Here is a 22,941-nt window from a genome sequence, read left to right as displayed (position 1 = left end):
ACTTGGGAGCTGACTTAGGATTCTTCCTACCACATGGTTTGCACTTTTTTGTTTCTAAGAAATCTTTGCCTACCCCAGTGCTGCAAAAATTTTTCCAAATTCTTTTAAGTTAATAGTTTTACTTTTTCCATTTTGATCTCTGATCCAGTGTGTGTGTGTGTGTGTGTGTGTGTGTGTGCATTTGTTTGAGATATAATTCACATATTATAAAATTCACCCTTAAAAGTGTATGATTCCAGCCCTAGCCGGTTGCATAGTGGTTAGAGCATTGGCCCACAGACTGAAAGGTCATGAGTTTGGTTCCAGTCAAGGGCACATACCTTAGTTGCAGGCTCAATCCTCAGCCCCAGTCAGGGGTGTGGGGTGTGCGGAAGGCAGCCAATCAATGTCTCTCTCTCACATCGATGTTTTTCTCTCTCTGTCTCTCCCACTCCCTTCTACTCTCTCTAAAATTCAATGGAAAATAATATCCTCTGGTGAGTCTTAACAAAAAACAAATAAAAAACTGTACAACTCCATAGTTTTTATACAGTACAAAGTGGTGCAACCACTGCCACTCTGCAATTCTAGAACATTCTCATCAAACATGAAAGAAACCCTGAATCCATTAAGCAGTAACTCCCATTTTCACTTTTCCTATTTGGCAACCACTAATCTACTTTCTGTCTCTATGGATTTGCCGATCCTGGACATTTTCTATCAAAGTAATCATACATTGTGTGCTTTTTTGTATCTGGCTTCTTCACTAATAATATTTGCATTGTTCATCCATGTTGTCACATGTATCAGCACTCCATTTTTCTTTTTATGGCTGATAATATCCCTTTGTATAGATATACCACATTTTATTTTTTTGTTCATCAGTTTATGGACACTGGGTTGTTATCACTTCTTGGCCATTATGAATAATGCTGTTGTGAACATTTCCTTTTTATTTATTTTTAAAATTTAAATGGTATTTTTCAATTACAGTTTACATTCAGGATCATATTGTATTAGTTTCAGTTGTATTGCATAGTGGGTAGATAATCATATTGGACTAAGTATACCCCCGGATATTTCCAATACCCACCTGGCATCATACATACTTATTACAATATTATTGACTATATTTCCTTACTGTTTTATTTATTTTTAACTGAACTGTTTGAGATAAGTACTGACATCATGGCCCTTTATCCTTTATCTAGAGGCCCAATGCACGAAGATTCGTGCAAGAATGGGCCTTCCTTCCCCTGGCTGCTGGCACTGCCTTCGCTCCGGCCGGAGCCACCTTTCCGCCTTTGTTCCAGCCCGGAGCCACCTTTCTGCCTTCCCACACTGCCCAGAGGCCTGGAGCAACTGGGGCGGTGCAGAATGCCTGCATCCCGCCCTGCCCCTGGCCACTCTGCACCTGTGTATGCAAATTAACCCACCAGCTTTGTTGGGTTAATTTGCATACTCACTTCTGATTGGCTAGTGGGTGTCACAAAAATATGGTCAATTTGCATCTTTCTCTTTTATTAGTGTAGATTCTTCAGTATGCCTTTCCCAAATACAAGGACATTCTTTTCCATAACCACAGTTCAGTTACCACATTTAGAAAATTTATTGTTGATATATTACTGTCATCTAATATAAATCCATATTCAAATTTCACTGATTTAATTAGTGATTTTTAGTATCTTAAACAATTACCAATTCTTTTTTTGAGTTGAAATTCACATAACATAAAATTAACCGTTTAAAGTTAATAATTCAATGGCATTCATAAAATGAAGTGGGAAGTGTTCCCTCCTGTTTTCTGGGAGAGATTATGTAAAATTGGCATTAATTTTCTTTAAATGTTTGGTAGAATTCTCTAGTGGAATCTTCTTGGCCAGGAGATTTCTTTCTCAGGAACCTTTTTAAATTATGAATTCAGTTTTTTAAGTGGTTTCAAGTAGTATTTGAGTTATCTACTTCATTTTGGTTGACTTTTGGTAGTTTTTGTTTTTTGAGGAATTGGTTCACTTCTTGTAAGTTGTCCAATTTACGAGTACAAAGTTGTTTGTAGTATCCCCTTATTCTTCTTCTCATGGCTTCAGGACCTGAAGTGATATTCCATTTCATTCCTGTCTTCTCTCTTTTTATCTTGGTTAGCCTTAAAGGGCCTAGATTTTTATCTATCTTATTGATTTTTATGGCACAGATAAGGTCTTTCTTGGATATGGATGTTCAGTGAGCACTTGAAAAAATGTTTATTCTGTTTTGGGGTGAAATGTTTTCTCTCTCTTTCTCTCATATACACATACACAGGGGTTTATAGTTGTAGGTTTACAGTTCATATGGAAAAAAATACAATAATTAATAAATAATAATACAAGAATAAACTCTGAGGTTTGTGTACACAGGTTGGCAAACTATAGCCCCTCAAGGTGACAACCTGTTTTTGTGAATAAAGTTTTATTGGAACACAACCATATTGTGTATGTATTGTCTATGAGTGCTTTCATGCTATAGTGGTAGACCTGAGACAGACCATATGGTCTGCAAAACCTAAAATATTTACCAAATTAGCCCTTTACAGAAAGTTTGCTGCTCCCTACAAGTAGATAAGATGTGGGTAGGAAAGCATTGATAACTATTAAAAATGAAAATGAGGTTATTTTTTATAGTTGGAGGAGGAAGTCATTGATGAAGGATGGTTGGTTAAAGAAGAGGTTTGCCTTGAAGGAATATAATAGGAGACCATTGTTAATAGAGAGGATGAGAAGGGCCTTTCCAGGATGGAACACTAGTTCATTAAGGCACAGATGTGGTTTGTCCTTAATGTTGCTTTTCTAATCTTTCCCTTTCTAGCCAAGAAAGATCAGGAAGGTGGAGAAGAAAAGAAATCTGTGCAAAAGAAAAAAGTAAAAGAGTTAAAGGTGTTGGATTCAAAAACGGCCCAGAATCTCTGTAAGTAACTCTATGATCTGAACCACCTGAAATGTGAAGGATTTCTTCTAAGAGCTTAATTCTGGTGGATGTAAGGTCCCTTGATATGAAACTTCCATTTGTTGAGTTCCTGCTGTATGCCAGATATTTTCTATCTTGTTTAATCCCTTCAATAGCTCTGCAAAATTGTTAATATATAGTTTTAGGGCAAGGAAATAGAAGCTAAGATTTTTAGGAATTTGCCTAGTCACGTGGCTAGGAAGATTTGAACCTTGGATTTTTTTATTTCAAAGCCCTTACTGTTTCCACTGTATCCACAGACAATCTACCACAAATGTTCCAGGTACTGTGTACATTTCCTTCTTTCTTACTTTCTTTTAAGTATTTCCTCTTAAATGCAGGTGTTGGCTTGACTTCAGTTAAATCTAAAATAACTTTGTGGTTTAGGATAAATAATGTAAATCCTGGACTTCTCAGAGTCAGATCAATAACTCCAAAGAGTTCTGCTCTGAATTTGCTCCTTACACCCGTAACTGTGATTGGCAGAATTTCAGGCCAGACTCCTCTGCAAAATTGATACAGGTAGTACTTATTTGATGATCAGAATATATGTTCATTTTTTGTTCAACTGTTGATCTCCCAAAGAACATAGATTTAAATATTTGCTCAACAAAAAGTCTGCCATGTTGCAGGCTCTATTAGGCACATACGGGGTTCCGGAGATGAAAGGGTATATAGTCCGTAAAACCTACTCACAATCATGCGATATAGCTATTGTCGCCATTTTTCCAAACGAAAAACTAAAGTTGAGCTATTGTGACTTGGCAGAGGTCACACAAATAATGAGTACACATACCCGTAAGTGAAGTCAGTGATACAATGAGAGCAGTAAGCCTTTACATTATTCTTGGCTATATAATCTTACATCATTATGAACAAATTTTACTAAATAGTCTGTGGGTAAGTCCTTTTATGGAGACTAAAGTAATGTGACATAATTCCTCCTCCCAAGGTTTATCTCTGGGAACAAAATATGAGTAATTGTTATTTTAGAAAATGATACAAGACGGTGGGGTAGTGTATTATTATTTCCAATTGAGTGACATCCATATGGAAAATAGAATTCAGGAAGAGGATTGAGATTAGGGTAGGATGGTCTAGGAGATGTAATTTAGTGATTCAAGAATTATTAAGTGCCTCTTATGTGCTGGGGATACAAAACTGAGTGAGACATAGTTCCTATTCATGAACCACACTTTGGGTGGAGATAGAAAAGTAAACAATGCTAATAGCACAACGTGGTAAGTGCTGTGATGGAGGGGTACTAGGGTGCTTGTGAGAGCACTAGAAAAAGGGTCATCTAAATCTAGTGGGGGAAGTATGCTAGAGATCATTCTAAAGGGTGTGCTGCTTAATCTGAGTTGAAAAAATTGTTAATAGTGAAATAAGTGAAGGATGAGGGCTGGCTTGTTCGGGCAGAGCAGTCAGTATGTATGAAGCAGAGGCATGAGATAACATTGTGCAACTGAGGAACTACAAAAAGAGTCTGGTAGGCTTAGCCCTGGCTGGTTGCTCAGTGGTTAGAGCATCAGCCCTCGCACCAAAGGGTCTCAGGTTTGATTCCTGGTCAAGGGCATGTACCTGGTTTCAGGTTGACCCCTGGCCTGATAGGGGCTCATGCCGGCAGCAACCAATTGTTGTGTCTCTCTCACATCAGTTTTCCTCTCTTTCTTTCTCCCCACCTCCCTCCCTCCTTCCACTCTCCCTAAAAATCAGTGGAAAATATATCCTCCAGTGAGGACTAACAACAAAATTCTGGTAGGCTTAGGCTAAGAAGTATATATTTCATCCTGGAAGTTACTGAAGGGATTTTAATCAGGAAAGTGAGTGATACAACCCTATGTAATTTTTGGAAAGGCTACTCTGGCAGTGATTTTGAGGCTGCAGTGCTAGGGTAGGGGAAGTTTGTTGGCAGAGAGGTGAGTTATTTTTTTGCTTTAAACTAAGAGGTGCCCGGCTGGTGTTGCTCAGTGGTTGAGTATGGACCCATGAACCAGGAGATCACCATTCGATTCCTGCCTGGGCTGTAGGCTCAATCCCCAGTAGGGGGCATACAGGAGGCAGCTGATCAAATGATTCTCTCATCATTGATGTTTCTGTCTCTCCCTCTCCCTTCCTCTCTCTGAAGTCAATTTTAAAAAATTCTATCTTATATAATAAAAGCCTAATATGCTAAGTGTCCAGTCAACTGTTCAACCAATCAAAGCATAATATGCTAATGATATGCTAAGGCCACTCAACTGCTTGCTATGACGTGCACTGACTACTAGAGGGCACACACTCCTCCCGCAGTCCCTCCCCGGCTGGCCAACCTCCCACATCCCGATCGTGCACTGGTGGGGTCCCTTGGCCTGGCCTGCGCCCTCTCACAATCCAGTACCCTTCCGGGGATGTCGGAGAGCCGGTTTCGGCCCGATCCTGCAGGCCAGGCCGAGGGACCCCACTGGTGCACGAATTCGTGCTCTGGAACTCTAGTAAATAAATAAGTAAACTAGGTCAGAGGTGATCAGGGCCTGGAAGATAAGAAGATAGAATTAATGGAACTCAGTGATTAACTGAGGGGATAAAGGAGATGTTTTCTTAGATTTACATCACTCTGCAGAGGATGGTATATACCAGTGGTTGGCAAACTCATTAGTCAACAGAGCCAAATGTCAACAGTACAACGATTGAAATTTCTTTTGAGAGCCAAATTTTTTAAACTTAAACTATATAGGTAGGTACATTGTTATTAACTTAATTAGGGTACTCCTAAGGCTTAGGAAGAGCCACACTGAAGGGGCCAAAGAGCCGTATGTGGCTCTCGAGCCGCAGTTTGCCGACCATGGGTATATACCATTTACTGAAATGGAAAATCCTGCAGGAGTAGTTTTGTCTTGGGAGAAGTGGTAGGTGATAGGCATGATGAGAGGTGGCATGGTAGTGGGTAGAAATGATTAACTTAATTTTAGAATAAAATTTAAGGTGCCTGTGAGACGCCTCCAAAAAGATGGGTGTATTAGGAATTTGGGTTTAGAAATCAGGAAGTTCTGACTGGAGATAGGAATTTAGGAGATAGTATGAGTTACAATTGAAACCATGTGGTTTGAAGGCTATTAATATTTAAGGGGCACAGAGTAAGAACAATGGGCTAGGTACAGAAGGTCACCAGGGTGGAAAGCCTCAGATGCCTAGCCAAGGACAATTGTAGAGTGGGACCTGGCCCCCAGGGTGACCTTTCCTGCCCTAGCATATCACTGGTCATGTGGTTTGGACTCCCTGACCATAGAGATAACTTCTAGGCCTCAGTTGTACTTCAGCTCCAGGCCCAGAAAAGCAGCAAAACCAGACAAGGAGCACCAAGGTTGACCTCAAGACCAGCTACATTGAATAATGCCCCCCTACCAGGCGATAACCGATCAATTAGTGGAGACCCTGACCCTGAAAGGACACACCTGGAAAGCTGCTGAATATTATATTGAGACCTTCCCCTGGGACTTCCCCTAAAATCTCCACCGTTAGAACCCTTAGGACAGAGGACCCAGGAAACTCTCCCTCCTGGGAACACACCCATACCATCCTCTCCTTGTCTTCCTCCCTCTCCCCCCAGGCATGTCACCTTTACCTTTCTAAGCTTCAAGAGTCCTTCCTTTGCCTCTATAACTTGTTTCCTAAGCCCATTTCTTCTATGAATTACTTCTTCTACCTCTGTGATTTTATAAATAAATGTTATAGTTTGAAAAAAAATATATTTAAGGGGCAAATAATAAAAGGTAGATGCCTCAAAGAAAATGGCTAGCAAGGAGCAGCAAGAAAAATTGTATGAAATAGTCCTAAGTGGGAGTAGTCCACGTGTCAGATGAAGACAAGAGTCAAGTAAAATCAGGACTGGACAAGTATCTTTTGCATCTGGCCTTAGGAAAGTCAGTAGCCAAGGCAAGAATAATTTCAGTATAGAATAAGAGTTAAGATTAGAGGCTTTAGAATCCAAGTGTATTTAAATTCTGGCTCTAACCATTACTAGCACAGTGAGACTTTGGATGAGTAGCTTAACTTCTTGAAGTATTAGTTTCCTTTTTGGTCAAATGGGGCTAAGAATACAAACTTATATGGATATTAGGAATGGGGTGAAATGAGATCATGTATGTAGATTGTGTTTAAGGTACTGTTTTTCACATGGAGCAGACATTCAGTAAGTGATTGTCATCTTTTCATGGACTTTTTTAGAATGTTATAAAGTGAAGGAAAGAAAGAAGTTGATAATTAAGGATATTGGGTGAGGGAGGATTTTGATTTTGTTTGTTTTTTAAAGATAGGAGAAATGAGTATGTATGTAAGCTGAAGTAAAGATCCTTAGGGCCAAAACCGGTTTGACTCAGTGGATAGAGCGTCGGCCTACGGACTGAAAGGTCCCAGGTTCGATTCCGGTCAAGGGCATGTACCTGGGTTGCGGGCACATCCCCAGTAGGAGATGTGCAGGAGGCAGCTGATCGATGTTTCTCTCTCATCAATGTTTCTAACTCTCTATCTCTCTCCCTTCCTCTCTGTAAAAAATCAATTAAAAAAAAAAAAAAGATCCTTAGGATCTCCTGTTCTAGTGAAACATGCCAAAAGGATGAGTACATGGGAGTAGTTGCTGATAAGCTTACAGAAGTGTTGGCACAGTTTTCTTCTAGATGATTCCAAAGTCCTTACCCAAGCCTTGTCTTGTCTGCTTCCATCTGAGGGCCCCTAATGCTCAGTTTGCAAGTGGCATAAGAGAAAGCTGAGCAAATAATCTCACCAGTGGCTTCAATTTTTCACTTAAGAGAAGCAAGGTCTTCTTACAACTAATGTGGAAGGGGTGGGACAGTTGGGAGGATGGGGACATTTTGGTGGAGCTGCAAAGACAGCCGGGAGAACATAGACTAGGGGCACTAGAAAGATTACTAGGCAGTACTGCAGCTTCAGCTATCCTTGGCGCCATCACAAATTCCTAGATTCTGACCTGCAGTGTTTACTAGCATGCATGTTCATCAGCCCAGGTATAAGAATAGAGAAATCAGATGGCAAAATTAACCAGGGACTGGAAGGAGAAGGAAACAAGTGGACAGACATAGGGATATTAGAAATGAGAATAACAGTAGAGAGTGAACTGGTAGACTATAAGTGGAATTGATACATTCTGAGAAAATGGAATGATCAGCCCTCTTCAGAGACAGAATGGGAGAGAGAGGGAGGGAAGGAGGAAGACAGAGGGTGGGTTCTTCCATTTAGAGATGAGTGAGCAAGAGAGCTAGAAGGATAGGAAGTGTTTGTTAGGAAATGGGATATGGCAGTTAAATTAAGAATCAGAACATTTCTAGGCAACGATCGCTTTGAGGATGGAGTCATGAGAGAGTGGAACTAAAATAGAGTGGAACAAACGTCTTTGATGTATATAGAGAAGATCAAAGGCTTCCTGGGAGCAAAGGCATAGAGTCACAGTGTTTGTAGAATGCAGTGCTTGGAACAATGTGGTTGGTATGTGACATCAGTGCAGGGATTAATGAGAGAAAGTTGGGAGGTGGGAACCTTACACATTGGATGGACTCAGGAACTTGGATTCTGACTATGTAAGCAGGGGAGCTGGTGGAGGTTTCTGATAGTGACTTCAAAAGATCACTCACTGGTAGGAAAATTGTCCAGCAAAGGCTTGTGGATGGGCTGGAAGGAGGAAGAGATGAGAACATGTCTTTGTACCTCATTTTCTGGCAGCTATCTTTCTGGGTTCCTTCCGCATGCCCTATCAAGAGATTAAGAATGTCATCCTGGAGGTGAATGAGGCTGTTCTGACTGAGTCTATGATCCAGGTAAGGGGCAAAGTGGTTGTTCTGGAGCTGGCTCTTTGCATCACTGTGCACTAGCCTCGTTTCCTCTCTGCTTAGAGCAGTGGTTCTCAACCTGTGGGTCGCAACCCCTTTGGGGGTCAAACAGCCCTTTCAAGGGGTCGCCTAAGACCATCAGAAAACACATATATAATTACATATTGGTTTTGTGATTAATCACTATGCTTTAATTATGTTCAGTTTGTAACAATGAAATTGGGGGTCACCACAACATGAGGAACTGTATTAAAGGGTCGTGGCATTAGGAAGGTTGAGAACCACTGGCTTAGAAGCTAAGGATCCTCCTCTGGCATTGTTGACTTAAAGAATGCTTTGCGTAAGTTTCCATCTCTGGTGGTCAGGTTGTTTCTGGTCTACTTTTCAGAAGTCCTGCCATCTCACTAGCTGCCTCTCCCCCCACCCCACAGGCCCATGTTTCCTTCTTAGTGATCCTTGGACAGAGTGAGGGCCTGACAGGAGGCTCATGTTGTCATCTCATCCCCCTCACACTGAGACAGTCCCTTCTCCCTTTCAGAACCTTATTAAGCAGATGCCAGAGCCAGAGCAGTTGAAAATGCTTTCCGAACTGAAGGACGAATATGATGATCTGGCAGAGTCGGAGCAGTTTGGCGTGGTGGTGAGTGAGGCCTGTGGCGACAGGCTCTTCTTCTCTGACCCCCTTACTCCCTCCTCCTGAGAGCAGCTGGGGCACTTGTTCCTTGCCTCTTGTCTGTTTTGAATCTATCTTTCTCTCTCTCCTCCCTGCTCTGGAACTCATATCCTCCCATAGGTGACTCAAGCCTGTAGTGTTTTCTTATTTTTCTGTCTTTGCTGGCTCTGACGGAGCTGCTGTCTTCCCCCCAGATGGGCACTGTGCCCCGCCTGCGTCCTCGCCTCAATGCCATCCTCTTCAAGCTATTGTTCAATGAGCAAGTGGAGAACATCAAGCCAGAGATTGTTTCCGTGACTGCCGCATGCGAGGAGTTGCGGAAGAGTGAGAGCTTCTCTAACCTCCTGGAGATTACCCTGCTTGTCGGCAACTTTATGAATGCTGGTTCCAGGAATGCCGGGGCTTTCGGCTTCAACATCAGCTTCCTCTGTAAGGTGAGCCAGAGGGTTAGGCAGATGACAGAAGGGAAGGCTGCTAGCCTCTATGAGTCCAATGTGACAATTACTCGTGGCCTGAGGTGATCTTGGACTAACAATGTCAGGACTAACAATTTCTTCTCTTTCCCAAGCTTCGAGACACCAAGTCCACAGATCAGAAGATGACATTGTTGCATTTCTTGGCTGAGTTATGTGAGAATGACTATCCTGATGTCCTCAAGTTTCCAGATGAGCTTGCCCACGTGGAGAAAGCCAGCCGAGGTGAGCAGGTTGCATGAAGCTAGAAGGCCCTTCCAAGCCCCACAAATCTCTGCATGGGGAGGGAAATAAGAGTCTATATTTTAGATTATTTTCAGTGCAGGCTGTTTTAGGTGGGAATGAGAGAGAGTGTAAGCATGATGTGTAAGCCACAAGAGAGGAGTATCAGGCAGAAGAGATTGTCCTTGTGTACAGAAGTGGGAAGCACTCAGCCTTCCTAGGGAAACACCAACCACAACTGGAAGAAAGGCAGGTGTTTTTAGTCTAGAACAATGGTTACTCTCATTCAGAAAACATAGACTGGATTAGATTAACAAAAACTAGGCCTCACCATCCTGAAATTATTTAAACAAAAAGCAGCATTCAGTAGAAATGGGAACAGATTTCTCTTTTTGTATATGGCTCCTTCCTGCAAACCCTGTTCTCTAAAATGGAAGCAGGACTCCAGGGGATGTCAGATTTTTGTGAATCAAATGAAGCTTAGACTCAATCATCAAGTAACTTATAGTTTCACTGGAAAGAAGTGAAGAACAACTAGACAGTACATAAGAGAACTAAAGTAATTAAATACCAGCTCTCTGTATGGACTGGAACTGCCCCGAAGGGCAGGAGCTCAAGGTCTTAAGACATGAGTTAGTAAGCTCTTCCTGTCTGTTTTTGTGTTTCCTTTAGTTTCTGCTGAAAACTTGCAAAAGAATCTAGATCAGATGAAGAAACAAATTTCTGATGTGGAACGTGATGTTCAAAATTTCCCAGCTGCCACAGATGAGAAAGACAAGTTTGTTGAAAAAATGACTATATCCTTTCTTGAAAGGAGGGAGTTGCTCCCTAGGAAGGAATAGAACTTGGGGGGAGAGGGGGAGCAACAGGCTAATCTGGTGATATACAATTTTTCCCTCTTAAAAACTTTATTTTCATTAAAAACATAGGTTTTGAAAGCATTCCATTGTTATGGCAGGGGAAGCAAACCATGCAGATAAGCTAAAAGTCCCCCTTGATCCCTTGCCCTCTGCCCATCTCCACTACACACACACACACACACACACACACAGGTGTTCCCTCCCCACTCCCCGGAAGTATCCTACTGTCACTGGACTTCTTTTTGATTTGCACCTCATGAATTTATTTGATGCAAAGATTGTATTGTGTGCATTGTATTGCTTTTTGCCCACAATTTGTCTTAGCCCTGTTTCCACAGCACTGTATGCAGAACAGCCTCTTTTTTAACTGCTGCCTCCTATTCTGTAGGTGGTTTAACATACCCCCTTTGTGGTTATATGGATTGCTTCTGGCTTTTGCCTCGAGATAAATAGTGCTGTATTGAACATCCTCGGGTATGCCAACGTGCATCTTTGAATCTTCCTCTGGGCAGAGAACTGGGTGTGCTTCTTGGCATTGGTCCTTGACTCCATGGCTGCACAGCTTTGTGAAGGATGCGCAGGAACAGTATAACAAGCTGCGGATGATGCACTCTAACATGGAGAGCCTCTATAAGGAGCTGGGCGACTACTTCCTCTTTGACCCCAAGAAGGTGTCTGTGGAAGAATTCTTCATGGATCTCCACAACTTTAAGAATATGTTTGTGGTGAGCAAGGAATGCCTGCTGACTGAGCCTTGGGAACATTTTTCACTTTCACTGGGTTTTTGATGGTTGCTGGTGGGTGTGCGTGTGGGTGAGTGCATGCATGCCTGTATGTTCATTTGTTTCCTCCACAGCAAGCCGTCAAAGAGAACCAGAAGCGGCGGGAGACAGAGGAAAAGATGCGGCGAGCAAAACTAGCCAAGGAGAAGGCAGAGAAGGAGCGGCTGGAGAAGCAGCAGAAGAGAGAGCAACTCATAGACATGAATGCAGGTAAGAAGCGGAAGAGAAGGCCTGATGGGCTGAGACAGGAACATTTGGAAGGCTTCTCTGTCTAGAATCTGGAGGCCAGAGAGAACAGCTCATGTCTGAGCTCAGCTCCTGGCAAGTGATAGTTGGCAGCCTTCTCCCTCCAAGACCCTGATGCTGGACTTTCACCCCGACTCAGTGGCATGCACAGGCCAATTCTCCAGGCTCAGATCCTCTTTTCTCCTCTGCTGGTTCCTGCATTATGTCTCATCTCCCCAGTGATTTTAGGATTGCTGTAACTCTCTGCCTGTCCAAAGTGCCTCTGGCCTACTTTCATACCCTGTGCTAAGTCTTTTGTTCTTTTCCCCACAATGTTTTCCTGGCTCTGCTTCTGTCTTTTAATGGTGGCTTTCCCTCCCTTTCTGCCTATTTCACTAACTACTGTGTCCCAAGTACTTCAGCACAATCATGTATATCTTTCAGATTATAAATGGATTGAACTTCTGGAAAGGGGGCAGGGGACCTGGCCACCCTCTTCTTTCTCCAACAGAATCTCTGTTTTACTACCAGAAGCATGGCTTTGTTGAAACATATGGCCTCAATTACTGGCCCTCTGTTTCCTGTCTCCGCTTCTTTCCTGCTGCTGATTCCCTGCCCCCCTCTGGCTGCTCCAGCGGAAATGTGCACAGCACTGAGCTGATGCCACCCTTCTTGAACCTGAGAGGCTGTGAGCCATCTGAGTGAAGGAGTTCCAGGGCTGCCGGGTTTGGCAAGAATGAGAGTGTTTGCTGAGCACAAAAGGCAAGGGCTGCTCTAATACCTCTTGCTCCAGGGGCTTTCTTTGGTATTTCCTGTTGTGGTAATATCAGGGACCTGAAGCAGCAGGAACATTTCATCTTTTCTTCATACTTTTCTGGGAAGCAATTCTCTGCTCTTATCCCAGTTGTGTATAAGCCACAAACTATTCTAGAAATGCTATTTAAGCCCACAGCAAATATTCGCCTTCCCCCATTCTCCTCAGGCACCTAGGGTTGTCCCCAGGTACTGTCTATAGGACGTAACAGGGAAATGTAGAGCTCAGCTGACCAGGTATGAGGGCTGTACCCAGTCATCAGGTTACACCCGACCTTGTCCAGGCCCTGGGATGCCCAGGGCAAGCAAATGAGGTTGGAATGTAGGTCAGCTGCATTGGTGATGTTCAGCCAGCAGGTGGCGCTTGGAGCAGTGAGCCTAGCCTTGTAGCTGGCAGCCTGGGGCTCCTTGGGATTTCGAGTTTCAGATTTCACCATCCTGAGCTGTTACCATGGAAACAGAGCCAGGCTGGAAAGAGGATTCTACATTAACTCTTTGTATTCCACTCAGGATGTTTCTCTTAGATGCCTAGCTGGCTTTGGGTCTATGCAGCCACTGGGGGCAGTACTTCAGTGAAATGTACTCTTGATCAGTTCTCTCTATTCTTTTCTCTGCCCTGCTCTGAAACTGGAACCAGGTGCTGCATGAAAGGTTTATGTAAACTGGAGTGAAACACTTTGGAATAGAGAGAGAATTATATAGTTCCTTGCTAATTTCATAATCCCAGTCTCGGTCCGTATCCTGGTCTTGGAGTTGGGCAGTTCTGCAATTCCCTGTGCTTGTCCTGATTGGGATGGGAAGGAAAGAGTACTGCAGGAAAATATCCCAAGGTTTGCAGTGGTTAGTAGACAATGAAACCTTTTGTTTGAACCATTTCAGACAGACACACATAAGCAAGGGCTGAGGCTTGAGGTTGAGCCCTCTGTCTGTGCTGAGCCCCCAGCCATTGTGGTCGAGGGGAAGCCAAGCAGACACCATGCATTTTGTGTGGGGCTCAGCACATGCGTGTTGCTTGGGCTGAAGAGCTTACATCTCCATCTTTATTCATAACAGAAGGTGATGAAACAGGTGTGATGGATAGTCTCCTGGAAGCCCTGCAGTCAGGTGCAGCATTCCGACGGAAGAGAGGACCCCGTCAGGGTAAGTAAGCAAATGGAGCCTTCCCCCTGGTGAAGGGGGTGAGCCTCTCTACTCCTGGTCCTGCTTGTCCTGGGCTGAAGAGGGGGTAAACACGCTCTGAGGGTTTAGAAACTTCCTCATGATAGTCCCTGCATCTGGAAATGGATTGTGTAGTCCTCTTCCTCCCATGTTAGAAAGTACTGACTTGGAGAACTAGGGCTTGAGGTACTGGCTACGGATCACTTACATTTGATTATTCTTGCATTTCTCCCATCCTTGAAGCAGTTACTTGGAGCAAGCTAACCATGGTGAAGGACACAGAGATTTAGGTGGGCGTTTGAGTGTATGAACAAAATTGACCCAAATACAAAACTATGTTAGATGTAGGAAACACAAAGAAAAAATAAGCGAGGAGTCCTTACTCTCAACTTCACAAGCAGAAGAGATAGAGACTAATAAAAAGTATAAAATCCTATAGAGAAGGTTATGGACATCGTTTTCCCCAGATATAAAGGAACATCTCAAGGGCAGGAGTATGCTGTGTCTGAGAACTACCTTCTCCTTGGGTGTAGTTGACCCCCATTGCACTTGCCCTTCCCCATTGACTCCCCTGCAATCTCTTCTCCCCACCTTTAGAAGATTTAAGTGGATTACGCTGAGCCAGAAGAATTCTAAGAAGAGTTATGGGGGTAGGAGGACAAATGACCTAGGCATTAGTATGAGGAAGGATCAGCGGATAAGTTCCTTTGAAGGAAGTGTACAGTAGCCTGCAGACTAGTCCAAAAGATATAGCCAAGGCTACCCCTCATGTGGTATTGACCTGCACCATTGTCTCAGTGAAGTACCTTCGGGACTAGGAATGATGGTTTCTTTTCTAGGTTGAAGGGTGGAAATTACAGAAAAGGCATCATTAAGGATTTCTACTTCTAAGGGAGTTGGAGCTATGTTCTTATTCCCTGGCTGGTACATTTGTAGGCCTGTTTGATATGACCTTTACTTTAAGGTTATTGTAAAGAGGAGGAGTTGTACAGTTTGCTTTGGCCAGTGCTTAGCTATTGACACAGTGGTATCTATAGGGTGTATAGTACCTGTCAGAGCCTGGAAAGGAACCTGAGGATCCAGGGCAAGGGTCCTCAAACTTTTTAAACAGGGGGCCAGTTCACTGTCCCTCAGACTGTTGGAGGGCCGGACTATAGTTTAAAAAAAAACTATGAACAAATAAATTTCTATGCACACTGCACATATCTTATTTTGAAGTAAAAAAACAAAACGGGCCCTAACCGGTTTGGCTCAGTGGATAGAGTGTCGGCCTGTGGACTGAAAGGTCCCAGGTTCAATTCCGGTCAAGGGCATGTACCTTGGTTGCAGGCACATCCCCAGTAGGAGGTGTGCAGGAGGCAGCTGGTCGATGTTTCTCTCTCATCGATGTTTCTAACTCTATATCTTTCTCCCTTCCTCTCTGTAAAAATATCAATAAAATATATTAAAAAAACAAACAAACAAACAAAAAAAACGGGAACAAATACAATATTTGTATTTGCATGTGGCCCGCGGGCTGTAGTTTGAGGACCCCTGATCCAGGGTATAGAGAATGCTAACTCATATAAACTCAGAGTCCTGGCCCAAGTGTTGTGGGGTCACTGTGAGTTTTAGCTGTAATGACTGACTGCCTGTTTCTACCCATACTGGGAATATCCAGAGGGAAATTCTGTTCTGTGACGTAACAGGAGGATCTCTAGTTATGACTCTTACCCATGTTCTGGCATCCTCTGGGTACAGGCTCTCTAGAGGGGAGGAGGCGGGGTAGGGTAGGACAAAGCGTGTAGTCTATAGATCAGTGTTTGGTAGAGAACGCACCTGGTAGTATTGCTTTTGTGTTTAGTCTTTAGAGCTTCTGCGACATGGTTTCCCACCCACCATATAAGGTGATGTGGCCTTCCATTAAGCATTTCTAGCCAAACAAAAGCACATTGCATCTCACTGTTTTTCCTGTATCCTCTCAGCTAAGCGCCAGCCTGTATCAGACTTTTGGTGGGGAATTCCCTTTTAAGCCTCTTCCTGTGGAACTGCTAGAATCCCAGATGCTTCCTGTACACAGGCAGCCAGACAGCTTCCCTCTGCTGGGGAGACCCAGCGCCACTCTTCCCAAGTGGGAAAACCAGGACTCCCAGGCAGAGAAAGCAGGGGTTTTCAGCAGAGGATCTGAATTAGTCAAGGCACTGTTTCCCAGTGTAAGAAGGAATGGGAGGAGACTTATAATAGGAGATATTGATGCAAAAAGCAGTTGAAAATGAGAACTACATACTTCTTAAATTGGCTCCATCTTATAGACTTATCTTTCTGGGCTCTGGGTTCACTGAACACACCTGAACATCAGGGAGTATCTCTCAGGGGAGACATTTCTAGTTACTCTGGTAAGCTGTTTAGACCTGGGTGCATTCACATCATATAAAGTGATGTGGCCTTACATTAAATGTAAATAGACAGCTGGGCATCAAAATAGAGTGCAAAGAGCATAGGACAAGGATCAAAAGGCCCCAGGTCAAGTCTAATTACCTTAGACAAGTCTGGTTACCTTACACAAGTTTCTGGGACTCAGTTTTTTCATGTATAAAATGAGAGTTGGACTGAAATGGCCTCTGGGGTCCTTTCCAGCTTTATTATCTTTTAATACAGTGACAATAGGATTCTCAAACTATAAAGGCTCTGGTGGCTGTGGTTTCCCTGGTGGCTGCTGGACTGGTGCTTGGTGGTGTCTGACTGTTCCTCCTGGCCAATTGGAGCCAAAAAACAAGCACTATCAAGCAGATCTGCCTCACAGCCTCCTCAGTCGCAGAGAGGCAGCTGTCCCCATTCAAAGACACTAGCCTTCTCCCTAGAATTCAAAGGAATGTTACCAAAAAATATTTGGCCTCTGGAGACCTGAGGGAGTGACCAGTATACAAAGACGCTTTGAGGAGTTGGAAGAGGAGAGTTACTATCAGGGCTGGCTCATTAAAAGTGACATGTAAACTGCTGGGCTCTACAGGGTGTGGGAGAACAATGGCTTGAGTGTCAAGGGGAAGAATCCATGTGATTGTATTGCTGCTACTCTTTCAGGCTGATGATTGAGTCTGCTTGTGGTTTAATGACTCAACTTTATCTCCATGTCTGAATGGTAGCCTCTTATACAAGCCATCTGCTCATGGGATAAAAGTCAAGGGAAGAAAGAAATTCATCTCCCTTTCCTTTCCTCTGCTACTTCCCTGCTTCCCTGAAGACTCCACCTACACTAATAGAACCTTAGAGTTGGGGAAGGTGCTAAAGCCCTCTAGAGATTAGCACCTAATCTCTTCATAGGTAATAGAATTAAGACCCAGATAAGACCTTGCCCAGGTCTACAGAAGTGGCTAATGATAGAGCCAGAACTGTGGCCACTTTAGCGAAGCCACGTCCAGGGCTACTTCCACTAAGCCTACAGGATCAGACAGCAGATGACAGCAACCCTTCTGTGTAGGCAGAAATATTCTTTCATACCTTCCAGCTAGGAGACCCCTGCATAGGGTGAAATTGCTTCAGGGAGTTTTCTGATGACCACCTGTCTGGAGAAGGTGAAGAGTATTCCTATATCTCTCCGATTCTCCCTCCACTTCGGTAAAATTAGGACAGGAATTATAATTAGGAGACTTGAGACAATAATGAGTTCTTTAGGATGGTAATGATCGCCCCATCTGTCCTAGTTTCCTCTTCCCTAAGGAAGCTTATTAACAAGAGCACTTCCTCTTTAGTAGTAGTTCCTAGCCTGTGTTTTATAAATGTCTTTCCAAACCATTAACCTTCTGATTCATCTATACTAGTGTTATATGGTTGATTTTGCTGGTGTTTTTATCCTAGCCCACCCCTGACTTCTGGGAATCTGGCCTCAGCTTTGACTGATGTCTCAAGATTGTTCCCTTTTCCCCATACTCTGTGGGACTCTTCTCTTATGACTTAATAATCCGCCCTGATCCCATGAGTTAAAATGCTCACCTGCTTCTGCGGCTACTTTTCAGTAGTTTTAACACAAGCACCCGAGTTAGGGAAGGACAGGGGAGAGGTCAGTTCTTCTGGGTTATAAAAGCTATTCAGCTTGACTGTGGCCCAGAAGACACAGTGGAAGCCAGGATTCCTCGATTCTCTTTCCCATTCCTATAAGAGCTCTCATTTCTTTTTTTCCTTTTTTAAAATATGTTTTCATTAATTTCAGAGAGAGAGAGAGAGAGAGAGAGAGAGAGAGAGAGAGAGAGAGAGGAGAGAGAGAAACATCAAGAGAGAGAGAAAAGAATCATACATCGGCTGCCAGGATCCTGTACAACCCCTACTGGGACTGAGCCCACAACCTGGGCATGTGCCCTGACCGGGAATCAAACCGTGACCTCCTGGTTCATGGGTCCATGCTCAACCACTGAGTCATACCAGCCGGGCAGGGGCTCTCATGTCTTATGCTAACCTTAGGCCACATGTGTCCGTCTCTAGAGTACCTCTGCTCTAGGCTTAAAAGGGAAGTTTTGGTCTTCTCCCCTACCATCCACGCCTAATTTTTATGAAATCAGTAACCAGAAACTTTTTTACTCTAGAAAAATTTGGAAACACTGCTTGATTTTAGTATCTTCTGAGTTTAGAGGAAGAAATCAAAGAGAGAAGAGGCTTGAGACTTATGCCACTTGAACTCCAACATCTACACACACACACACACACACACACACACACACACTTTTGCAGATTTTCTTAACTGCTGGAGAGTAAGTTCAAAGGAGCAGTAAAGTGATATTACTGCTTTTCCAGACACGAGAAGTAGGGACGAGAGAAGCAAGTATTTCAGAGAAGAGTGGAAATTAAGTGGATCTGAGGAAGAATTTGCTAGAGAGACAGAAGGAAGACAGGAGAAGCATATACATAGAGACCATGCTAGTCACACTCCAGTACACATCTTTCCCTCCCCTGTCAGCCACTGAGGCGGTGTTTTATGTTCATAATCCAGGGAGTGGTTCGTGTGAAAGCCCCAGAGTCTAGGTCACACACCTTCCACCTGTAACCAGATGGGCCTCGTGCCTGTCAGGGCCTTCACTCTTCTTTCTCCTCTTGATAGACAACCTCTTGTGCCCCTGGGAGGAGGAGGAGGAGGAAGAGACCTATAAATTGGTAACTGGGCATGCTGTGTGCTCCCTGCTGACCTGTAGGTAGCCTTTGCCGTGTGAACACAGTGGCACTGGGTCACATTTCTGCAGAGAAGCTAACAACCCTGGTGATGACATGGGCCCTCTAACCCTGTTTGGCTTCTGCGTTCCCTAAAGCTTCTTGCTGGTCTAAAGAAGGCAGAACTGTCCGGGTGCTTTGTTCACTGCTCCTCTGGACCCCTTCCCTCAGGCGGGACACAGCTGCCTGCGTTGAGGAATGCAGTTAGGGATGAAGTCTGCATTTAGGAGAGCCAGGCTTCATCTGTCCTACCCCCTTAAAATGCAGGCACTGTTTTCTCCACTCAGCTTTCCCATGACCCAGCAAGCTCTTCCTTTTGTTTAAATTGAGATATAAACCACATGCCTAAAATACACCCTTTTAAAGTATACAATTCAGTGTTTTTCGGTATGTTCCCAAGGTTGTGCAACCATCACCACTATCTAATTCCAAAACATTTTCATCACCCCAAAAGGAAACTCCATACCCATTAGCAGTGACTCCTCCTTCTCCCCACCCCCAGCCCTCTATGAATTTGCCCATTTCAGACATTTTGTAGAAAAGGAATGACAGCGTCCTTGCTTTTGTCACCCCAGGCAGGCAGCTCTTTGTGTACATGTGGTGTCCACGCTGCTCCCGGGGCCTGGGAAGAGGCAGACAGCAGAGATGGGAGTGGTACCAAGGAACTGCCTCTTGTTGGGGGTACTGGGGCCGTAAATCTGGATTCCATTAATGAATATGAGAGTCTGGGGACGGCTGCCAACAATTTCTGGTTAGAACAGAAACTCACGGATTGGTTGTTTCTTCTTCCTGTTTAGGATGACAACTGGAGCTTCACAATGCCTTAGCCCATGGAGCCGAGATTTCTTTGTAGGGACCCCTCCTGGCCATCCTTGCCCCTAGCTCTGCCTTCCCCGACTTACCTTTCCTTACCTCATTACCCACCCCGACACATGACACACACACACCGTGCAGGGCCCTTGGCATTCATATCACAGCTGCTACCCTTGAGGTGGGAGAGAGCTAGGGTGGGGCCTGTGGGGAGAGGGAGTGCTGGGGACACATGGGGAGTGTGACATGCATGTGATGTCAGCCCGTGGCTGCTGCTCCTCTTTGCAGGAGTCCCCCTGGCCGCCTGCTGAAGGCCCCCCTCTGCTTGGGACAGCCCTCCCAGGGCTGACTCAAAGTGGTTTGGGCCTAGGAACTTCCTGGGATCTGCCAACAAAACAAGAATAATACTGTTCACTAAGCTTGAGGCTATTTCATTCCAACAACATTACGATGAGAAAATCGATTTTGAGTACTTATCTCTCTAAGTTAAACAGCTAACACTTGAACCCTGTTCTGTCTGTCTAGCTGTATTCAAACCTTTGTACTATTTTCACAAAGGAAAGCAAGAGCACAGCTTGCTCTCCTGCCTGTACCACACTCTCTTATATTCTCTGCACCCCGCCCAAGGGTATATTCCTCACTTCTTAGACCTCTGTCCTTCCTTCAAAATAAGGGCCTCTGTGAACCGGATAGGGCAGCCACGTTTGCATGGCGCCTGGCTAAATGTCTACCCCAGAGTTCAAAGGGGCCTTCTGTGTACGAGCTCTCTCATGTCTTCTCTTGCAGCCAACAGGAAAGCCGGGTGTGCAGTCACATCTCTGCTGGCCTCGGAGCTGACCAAGGACGATGCCATGACTGCTGTTGCTGCCAAGGTGCCCAAGATGAGTGATGGGGTCCCCACAATCCTTGAGGAAACCAAGGAGTTGGTTGGCCGTGCAAGCTAATCTGGGTCCTGTGGCCGAGGCTCCTCCTCAGTGGAGCCCCAGACTGTCCTGCCTGCAGCCTGTGCCTAAAGGGTCATGGAGATATCCCTGTGGGTGGCCGTTCCCATCGCCCCGACCCTGTCTCCCTCTCTGGCCTGCTGCTCTCTGTCTGTCATACACAGCTTCAGCTGCCTGGGGGCCAGCAGGAGAGGGCGGTAGGGGGAGGCCTGAGCCCAACCCAGCCATCCCTGGCTGTTGCATTACCAAAGCAGGCTCTGTGTTCGCTGCCTTAACCCCAAGTGTCTCCTCTCTGTTACTCTGAGGCCTCTCTCAGACAGAGTCCCACCTGCTTTCTCAGCCTCTGGCTTTCCAGTGGGCTTCCCATAGGTCAATCTTGCTAGGTTTGTGCTTTTTTTTTGTGGTTTCTCTGGCCCTGAGAACAGCATGGGGCTTGTGAACCTTTGGGCTATATCCCACCTTTCATTGCGGTTCCCTCTGCTCTGCTCTTTCTTCTCCTGGCTGTTATTTATTACTAGTGGTGTGGCATTGGGAGCTACTTCTAAGGAAGTGGTGAGAAATCCCACCCGTACTCCACCTTCCTGAGAAAGGCCTCCCAAAACAAAAAAGGACCTGGACGACCTTTATGTGTTCCACTGGGGCTTAGGCCAGAGCCTGTGGGCAGGCCGGGCATAGAGGCATTGTGGGACCTGCCCAGCCTGCTGCCATGCTTTGTGCCCTTGCCTCTCTGGACCCTCTACACCACCCCCAGGCTCCTGAGCCATGGTCCCTCCTGCCCTCCCCGGAGCTTTGGTGCATCTCATCTGGAGTATTGTGACCATCCCAACACCTCACCCTCTGTCTCCAAGGAAATGGGAGGTGGAGCCTCCTGGCTGAGAAATTGTTTTGCAAATGGATCTATTTTTGTATGAGATTTTTTTTTTTTTTAAAGAAAAATAACTCTTCCTTCCCCCTTTCTCCTCCATAATGTAAGAGGCTTTGATGGCAGGTTCCAGAGTCCTTGGGATTCTCCCCACAGGCCTCAACCAGGCCCCTGGACCTCCACCTCAGCTCTCAAGCTCTGGGCCCTTGATACCAGTGCGAATTCTCTCTCCCAGCACCCGGTTCTGGTGGAGGAAGAAGCTCTTCTCTGAGCTGAGCCAGGTCTAAGAGTAGTGGGAGCTCTGAGACCAGAGTTTTTATAAATTTAATATATTTATCAAGCCAAATGTGCAGATGCTAACTGGACACTCTGGGGAAGTGGGCACAGGAGTGCCCCCACACTTTGTACTCCTGCTCCCTTCTGAACAGTGGGCAGGCCAAACTGTTCAGTGGCCCCAGCCACCGGAAGCTCAGACTGGCTCAAGGTGACACTTGTGCCACCCTGTGCTCCTTTCATCGTCCCACCTGGGTAGGGAGAGAATAGCACTGTTAAGGCTTGGCCCAGATACGGTTGTTAGTGCAGGGGGAGCAGGGGGAGACTAGGGACACTTGCACTGAGGCCTTGAGGCCAGGAGGAAGGCTCTGGTTGCTAGAGCCTGTGTGAAGGGCCAACAGCAGTTCTTTTGAGCTATTCCCGGAAAGACTGGTACGAGAGCCTGCCGCTCCCTAGGTCTCCTTCCTCTCCCTGCTGACATCTGGGGCTTTGACCCTTTCTTTTTTAATCTACTTTTGCTAAGATGCATTTAATAAAAAATAAATATTTAAAAAAGGGACAAAATGCAGACCTATTTCCCTTGCCTCTCGGGCTTCTGGGATGTCATCACCTCCAGTTTGTTGGGTTTGTTTCCAACTGTTAATAAAGCATTGAAACAGTACTGCGTACAGCCTCCTGTGTGAATTTCTGAGCTGGTTCTTTTCACTCTCATCCAGGCTCCTCCGTCTTGTCCTGCATCAAATCCCTGGTTGACCTGACACATGATTGTAAAAAAGTTCAAGGTGTCCATCATGTGCTAGAAACTGGTTGAGGCCTAGAGAAGATTAATACATGGTGGCTTCTGCCCCACCATTTGCCCTCCATAAAGGCCCCAGTTCAAGACCCCCACTTCCT

General features: G+C 44.9%; 1 protein-coding gene across 1 annotated transcript in view; it reads left to right on the top strand.

The window, feature by feature from the left end:
• Positions 1-22,707, top strand: part of DIAPH1 (diaphanous related formin 1) — an 84,740-nt gene extending 62,033 nt beyond the window's left edge. The window contains exons 18-27 of the mRNA XM_081093502.1: positions 2,821-2,919; positions 8,674-8,768; positions 9,319-9,420; positions 9,648-9,887; positions 10,022-10,151; positions 10,821-10,947; positions 11,571-11,733; positions 11,865-12,000; positions 13,882-13,968; positions 20,758-22,707. Of these exons, the coding sequence (XP_080949628.1) occupies positions 2,821-2,919; positions 8,674-8,768; positions 9,319-9,420; positions 9,648-9,887; positions 10,022-10,151; positions 10,821-10,947; positions 11,571-11,733; positions 11,865-12,000; positions 13,882-13,968; positions 20,758-20,915 (1,337 nt within the window). The 3' untranslated portion in view covers positions 20,916-22,707. The remainder of the gene's footprint in view (positions 1-2,820; positions 2,920-8,673; positions 8,769-9,318; positions 9,421-9,647; positions 9,888-10,021; positions 10,152-10,820; positions 10,948-11,570; positions 11,734-11,864; positions 12,001-13,881; positions 13,969-20,757) is intronic.
• The last annotated feature ends 234 nt before the right edge of the window (positions 22,708-22,941 follow it).

Source organism: Myotis nattereri (assembly GCF_964212035.1).
Source record: "Myotis nattereri genome assembly, chromosome: 5".
NCBI classification, from domain to species: Eukaryota; Metazoa; Chordata; class Mammalia; order Chiroptera; family Vespertilionidae; genus Myotis; species Myotis nattereri.
The sequence above is the reverse complement of the archived record's forward strand: the minus strand, read 5'-3'. Positions and strand labels throughout refer to the sequence as shown.